The sequence below is a fragment of the Musa acuminata genome, chromosome BXJ2-8, assembly GCF_036884655.1.
Source record: "Musa acuminata AAA Group cultivar baxijiao chromosome BXJ2-8, Cavendish_Baxijiao_AAA, whole genome shotgun sequence".
NCBI lineage: Eukaryota > Viridiplantae > Streptophyta > Magnoliopsida > Zingiberales > Musaceae > Musa > Musa acuminata.
In genome coordinates this window covers 12,165,503-12,172,840 of record NC_088345.1, presented here as the reverse complement: position 1 = coordinate 12,172,840, position 7,338 = coordinate 12,165,503, and the positions used below count along the sequence as shown (strand labels likewise).

The window sequence follows — 7,338 nt, the reverse complement described above, 5'->3', positions numbered from 1 at the left end:
TATTTTTTTGAAGTTTATTGACCACCTTGTGTACATTGCACACAACGAGAAATTGCTTAACATATTAACCATATCATAAATAAAAACAAGAAACGTATATCTCTGTGTTTTTATCGAACCGTTCTAAAACAAATAAAAAAAGTTTCAATTCTGATTTAGATCGGTCAAACAGATATAAATTATAAATTAGGCCCCATTTTAAATATTTTTGAATATTTAAATATTCAAATAGGTATAAACCTATATCTATTAAAACAAACAAACATAAATTTATATCTATAAAAGCAAATATATATATTTTAAATATATATTTTTTGAAGCTTATTGATAGTACATTTTGATATCGCCCACGAGAACCTAAGCAAGTAGACATAATGATGCAGACGTGAAACTTCAAGTTCGATGTAACGCGCAACACACATGTGATGGGCAGTCGTCCCGAAAAGCTCATGATATAGCCCTCTCCGTACAAAAAGACATCATCATGGTGCAATCACCCCGAAAAGCTCGAGGAGGCACCATGCAACGTTAATCTGTGCAAGTCGGTCGGCGCTCGCACAAAAGCTTAAGCCAACCGCCTAAGGAGCCAAACACAATTATTTGATCTCATACGATTAACTCATACTCACAAGTAAAAAAACTAACTCTCCTTAATCAAGAAGGGAGGAGGGGATTTTTTCAGAAAGCTTAACCCTTTTAAACCACACCCAATACTAACTTAACCTTTGGAGGGGCTAAGTCGAGAGACCTCTCTTCTCCTGACTCAGACCTATACGTAGGAGCCTAGCAACGACGAAGTAGACTACGTATTATTAGAATTGTATCGACACTAAGAGGGGGGAGAGGTAAATTAGTGCTTTCGTAAAATTACGTCAATTTGAAAAACTTCATTCGATGAAATTATATCGGAAATACATTTGACTTAAAAGCATTCATAATCGTAGTGAGCAAATAAGAGTAGTAGACAATTAAATCGATAAGTAATGAGAACGAAAAGTAGAACAAAATTACAAATCGAGTTTATAGTGGTTCGATGGTTGCGACCTACGTCCACTCCCGATTCCTCTTCCATCGAGGCCACCGACGTTCACTAATGATATTCTTTCAACGGGCGAAGATCAACTGCTCTTTTACAACTCTTTCTTTTTTTGACATGCTTAGGAGAGAACCTTTACAACTTCTTTTTTACACTAGACCTCACTCCTCACTTAGAAAGACCTCTAACTCAATGAGAAAGAGATTCTAAACTTTAAAAGAGAGTATAATACTTTTTCACTCGAGTATTATTTTCTCTTTCTACTCAATTTCTTCCTTTCATATGTAGGAATTTATGAGGTATTTATGGACCGTAAATGACTTTAAAAATTAGAGCTAAAATTTAAATTATCAGGTTTTCAATAGTATTGGCGGTTTGAGAGACTGCCAGATTGACACTAGGTAATACTACCACTTGACATAGTTTGAGAAACTGTGTCTAGATGGTACCACCATCTGACACTGTTTGGGAGATTATGTCTAAGCGGTACCACCGCCTAACATAGTTTAGGAGATCATGTCTGGGCGACACCATCGCCTGACACTAATGATACCACTACCTAATACAATCTGGGAGACTGTATCTGGCCGGTACCACCTCTTGACCCATTTATGGGTCACTGAATGGGCCTCTCAATGGGCCCAAATCAACTCTAAATCAGGCCCAATGGGCCCCTAATTGAGTTAGCCTAGTTATATTCAAAATCAACTCAATTAGACCTAGACTATTTCGATCTAGACACACATGATAGTAAGCGCGAATCCTATATTTTTCAACATGTCATTAGTTCATCTGGTGCTTCGTCCAATCCTTCGGTGCATTATCCTCTCTTTCGGTATATTGCACAATCGGCATACTGACCTTCTGCAACATTCGATCTCCTTTGACGCAATATCCGATCCTTTGGCTCGATGTCCGAACTCATGATACGAAGTCCTTCGACACGTTAACTTGTTCTCCGGCTCAATGTCCATTCTTCTGACATATTCCACTCTAACCTAACATCTGAATTTTCCTGCTTCAATCTATTTGTCTTTCCATAATTGAAGTTAGTCCTACGTCACTTAAACACATATTAGATCATAAACTGATTTTATCATCAAAATCCGAGATTCAACACGTACCGATAGACGGAGCGCGCATGGAGCCAACTCTGAGTCCGACCCGACGAAGGCCTCAGGATGGTCTTGAACATTGACAACTAGATCGAGCTGTGCTGACACCTCGACTACGGTTAGAAAAGTTCATTAACGCTTATAAGTCACCTTGGTACTTCTCACACAAAATATATTATCCATATGATGAATAAAAATACGAAACCTATATATCTGTGCTTTTATCGAATCGTGCTAAAACGAATAAATGAAGATATATAAATATTAAAGAATCGAAATCCACGGTTGTTATTACGGCCAATTTTAACGCGGTCCAAAAAATTCGAACCGACTCGAACCGGATTTATCAATCTGTCTTTTTTTCCCGCCGCTGGAGTGATGGATTTGGCGCCACGAAATGAATCGTCGCCAGAGGAAGCTCCTAGAAGCCGTGACGGTTGGGGAAGTCTCCAGAGGCCGGTAGACTCCTCGATGCCTTTGGGAAGCTCCTCGAACCCCGCATTCTATATAAGAATCCCTTGTTCCTCTCTCCTCTCGCGTTACACTCGCGCTCCGATCTCTGTTTCCGAATCCTCGATCTCTCTCTTGTGCTTTTCTCTGTTCTTTCTGCGAAGTGGAAGCGACCGGCGATGGCGGAGGTGCAGATGGGCGAGACGGAGACCTTCGCTTTCCAGGCGGAGATCAATCAGCTCCTCAGCCTCATCATCAACACCTTCTACTCTAACAAGGAGATCTTCCTCCGGGAGCTCATCAGCAACGCCTCAGATGTGAGTCCTCTGGGATTTGTTGATCTTGGTATTTTGGTGAATTTGTATTGGCCTTTTGTCGACTGCGATTGACTTGGGTTTGTGTGTTTGCTTTGGATAGGCGCTGGATAAAATCCGATTCGAGAGTCTGACCGACAAGAGCAAACTCGATGCGCAACCGGAGCTGTTCATTCGCCTCGTCCCAGACAAGGCCAATAAGACCCTCTCCATTATCGACAGCGGCATCGGCATGACCAAAGCTGGTAAAGATCTATTTCTCCAATCGTTTGATTTGATTGGTGCCTGATCTTGTTGTTTCAATTGCAAAACGAAACCCACGCACTCCGTCCTCGGTATTCTTGTTTCTGGTCTCGTTTTGCTTGCATTTTATTGATCATGGCTATTTAACCAGAATTAGCTGTGATTTGGTTTATTTTGCTGTCTTGAATGTAGAGTACTAGCAGGTGTCCCATCAGGGGAGAAGTTATGTATGTTAAGCCTATCTAATAATCTATAACTTATTTCATGGAAAACAAATTCTCTTCAAAGCTACTCTTTCGGTGCTCATTTTCTTGCTAATACCTCTCGTGGAACTCTCAATTCTGATCTCGGTATGTTTCGTATCTGCTGTAGATCTGGTGAACAATCTCGGGACCATTGCTAGGTCTGGCACAAAAGAATTCATGGAAGCATTGCAAGCCGGAGCCGATGTGAGCATGATCGGTCAATTCGGTGTCGGATTTTACTCAGCCTATTTGGTAGCTGAGAAGGTCATTGTGACGACCAAGCACAACGATGACGAACAGTACACCTGGGAATCCCAAGCCGGTGGCTCCTTCACCGTCACTAGGGACACTACTGGTGAACAACTTGGCAGAGGAACCAAGATTACCCTCTTCCTCAAGGAAGACCAGGTACAGTTCCTGCCATGATCTTAGTAATGTACTTAATGTTATCATATTATGTTCGTTGTTTGGTTGCTGATCGATGGAACAAATGGTTACAGCTGGAATACCTTGAAGAGAGGAGAATAAAGGATTTGGTCAAGAAGCACTCTGAGTTTATCAGCTATCCTATCTACTTGTGGACTGAGAAGACAACTGAAAAGGAGATCAGTGACGACGAGGACGAGGACAACAACAAGGAAGAAGAGGGTGATATCGAAGAAGTTGACGAGGAGACCGAGAAGAAATCCAAGAAGAAGAAAGTGAAGGAGGTGTCTCACGAATGGCAGCTCATCAACAAGCAGAAACCCATCTGGCTTCGGAAGCCCGAGGAGATCACCAAGGAGGAATACGCCTCGTTCTACAAGAGTCTGACCAATGACTGGGAGGATCACTTGGCTGTTAAGCACTTCTCCGTCGAGGGGCAGCTCGAATTCAAGGCCATTCTCTTCGTGCCAAGGAGGGCCCCGTTCGACCTCTTCGACACGAGGAAGAAGATGAACAATATTAAGCTCTACGTTAGGAGGGTCTTCATCATGGACAACTGCGAGGAACTCATCCCCGAGTACCTCGGCTTTGTGAAGGGCGTCGTGGACTCTGATGACCTTCCTCTCAACATTTCCCGTGAGATGCTGCAGCAGAACAAGATCCTGAAGGTGATCAGGAAGAACCTCGTGAAGAAGTGCATCGAGATGTTCTTTGAGATCGCCGAGAACAAGGAGGATTACAACAAGTTTTACGAGGCTTTCTCAAAGAATTTGAAGCTCGGGATCCACGAGGATAGCCAGAACAGGGCTAAGTTGGCCGACCTCCTCCGCTACCACTCCACCAAGAGCGGTGAGGAGATGACGAGTTTGAAGGACTATGTGACCCGGCTGAAAGAGGGTCAGAAGGACATCTACTACATCACGGGTGAGAGCAAGAAAGCTGTTGAGAACTCCCCCTTCCTGGAGAGACTGAAGAAGAAGGGCTATGAGGTGCTCTTCATGGTGGATGCTATAGACGAGTATGCTGTGGGACAACTGAAGGAGTACGATGGCAAGAAGCTGGTTTCTGCTACCAAGGAGGGGCTGAAACTGGAGGAGACCGAAGAGGAGAAGAAGAAAAAGGAGGAGAAGAAGGCTGCTTTTGAGAGCCTCTGCAAGACCATGAAGGAGATCCTGGGTGACAAGGTGGAGAAGGTTGTGGTGTCCGACAGAATCGTGGATTCTCCCTGCTGTTTGGTAACGGGCGAGTACGGGTGGACGGCAAACATGGAGAGGATCATGAAAGCCCAGGCGCTGAGGGACAGTAGCATGAGCTCTTACATGTCCAGCAAGAAGACGATGGAGATCAACCCTGAGAACGGGATCATGGAGGAGCTGAGGAAGAGAGCCGAGGCAGACAAGAACGACAAGTCCGTGAAGGATCTGGTCTTGCTCTTGTTCGAGACTGCTCTGTTGACCTCCGGGTTCAGCTTGGAGGACCCGAACACGTTTGCCGGAAGGATTCACAGGATGCTGAAGCTCGGTCTCAACATCGACGAGGACGAAGCCGGCGGCGACGACACCGACATGCCTGCCTTGGAGGAAGATGACAATGAGGAGAGCAAGATGGAGGAGGTCGACTAAAAAGTCTCTCGCGCACAGGATCGAGTCCGTTGATGTGTCAGTCTGTTGTCGATTGTCCATGCTTACTACTTTCTCCCAAATATTACGTTCTCCGGAGTAATACTTAGTTTCTGTGATAAATCTTGGTGAATAATCTAGAGTCTGTATTGGCATATATATAAGCTCTTGATAGTCTCTTGAATCTGTCTTTCCTTCTGTTACGCGCAGCTCTGGGAGTGTGATAAATCGATTGAATTCCACATTTTGATGGGAAAAAAGTGATTGCACGACTCCCATTTCGGCGAGTGTCTAAATTCACCATTTTTGTCGTACCTCAAGTTTAGGGCAATGATGTGCTTGCGAGAGGACAACCTACCTGTTCGTTATATTGTTGGGAAACTCGAATTCCATCGTGTTTGATATTAATAATCATATTATTATGAAAGCCATATTGAATCATTATTAGACGCTACGTCTGCAAAGAAATATTGGTTTATATGTAAAAATATCAAACATTATTTACAACTGAAATGAGACTCAAAAGTGCTTCCAACGACACAATGAATCGGACATATATCCATCCACCTAATTATCTGATTCAGTACGGTCGTCGTTTGGCAATAAATACCATCTCTATAAACTCAAACAACTCGACTAGTGTCTGAAACATCGCCTAATCGAATCCGTCTTAAACCTATTTTCTTAAAAAAAAGATTATTATTAATCTAAGCAGGTTCGGGCAAATCAGACCATCCGCAAGCAATGATAAATCCCATGATGTTTGGCTACACTTACAGATGATATTATTTTTACCACTAAAATTAGACAGGCTGTTTTCGCGGGGTCGGTGCCCGAACCTTTGCGTGACCTGGAAATAGACCTCAAGGCTGAAAAGCCAATCAAAGACCAACGCGGTCGGATGTTATTTTACTGTGGCTAAGCTGGACGTCACATCGTCATCTTTACCCTTTCCTCTTTCCCCGTTGCGGTTCCCATTCTTCCAATCCCTTACAATAACAAAGGCCAGAGGAGTGACGCTAGCTTGCTTGGTATTGGAATCCACTCCCTCGTTTCCATGGATGCGTAAGTAATAGTCTCTTTCGCTTCCTTCCTTCTTCGTTGGTGGCGTGCGGAAAAGCTAAGGCGACAGCTCGATCCGTTTGCTTGTTTCCTAGATCGGAGGACAACCAGCCCAAGGAGTACACCATGAGCGGCGGCGGCGGAGGGGGGATGACGAGCATCCACGTGACGGCCCTGGACGGGCTGGTGAACGTGAACTCCCTCTTCACCATCGCCGTCTTCGTGGGGGTGTCCATCGCCGCCCCCGGCCAGCGCAGCCTGGAGGGGCGGTCCACGTGCGACGCCGGCCCCGACGTGGCCCGCAACCTCCTCGTCTTCGAGGTGGTCTCCTTCAGCTTCTTCCTCTTCTCCAGCCTCGTCGCCCAGGGCCTCAAGCTGGCCATCAACCTCCTCAACAGCAACGACGTGGACGAGGCCTTCCGCGCCCACATCAACGCCCGCGTGCTCCGCCTCGGCATGCTCGCCTCCGCCGTCGGATCCGTCATGGGCTGCCTCTTCCTCCTCCTCTCCATGGTCGACGTCATCCAGATCCGCCTCGGCCTACTCTCCTGCGGCAGCCAGTCCGCCGTCCGCGCCGTCGCCACCCTCGTCACCCTCGTCTGCACCGCCCTCGCCGTCTACATCGCCACCATCTTCTACGCCTTCACCCACTAATATAAACCCTCCCTCTTCTCTTCCGCTTCGATTTCACAAACTCGGTTATCTTTCTACCGATTTCAATGTAATGTAATGCGGGGCAGCATTTTCTAGATGGACACAACTTTACCTCAATCTGAGGTGCTTCTTTCGATCACGTCATCGCTCAAATTAGCAGCAGCAGCAGCAGCA

The 7,338-nt window shown here is 45.4% G+C and overlaps 2 protein-coding genes across 2 annotated transcripts; both read left to right on the top strand.

The window, feature by feature from the left end:
* Positions 1 to 2,681: 2,681 nt before the first annotated feature.
* Positions 2,682 to 5,634, top strand: LOC103994990 (heat shock protein 83). Its single transcript, XM_009415473.3, has 4 exons — positions 2,682 to 2,918; positions 3,019 to 3,160; positions 3,531 to 3,811; positions 3,904 to 5,634. Exons 1-4 carry the CDS (start codon positions 2,781 to 2,783, stop codon positions 5,449 to 5,451), a joined length of 2,109 nt encoding a protein of 702 aa, XP_009413748.2. The 5' UTR covers positions 2,682 to 2,780; the 3' UTR covers positions 5,452 to 5,634.
* A 721-nt stretch (positions 5,635 to 6,355) lies between these two features.
* LOC135619221 (uncharacterized) lies at positions 6,356 to 7,303 on the top strand. The gene is made up of 2 exons (XM_065121028.1): positions 6,356 to 6,513; positions 6,606 to 7,303. Exons 1-2 carry the CDS (start codon positions 6,506 to 6,508, stop codon positions 7,162 to 7,164), a joined length of 567 nt encoding a protein of 188 aa, XP_064977100.1. The 5' UTR covers positions 6,356 to 6,505; the 3' UTR covers positions 7,165 to 7,303.
* The last annotated feature ends 35 nt before the right edge of the window (positions 7,304 to 7,338 follow it).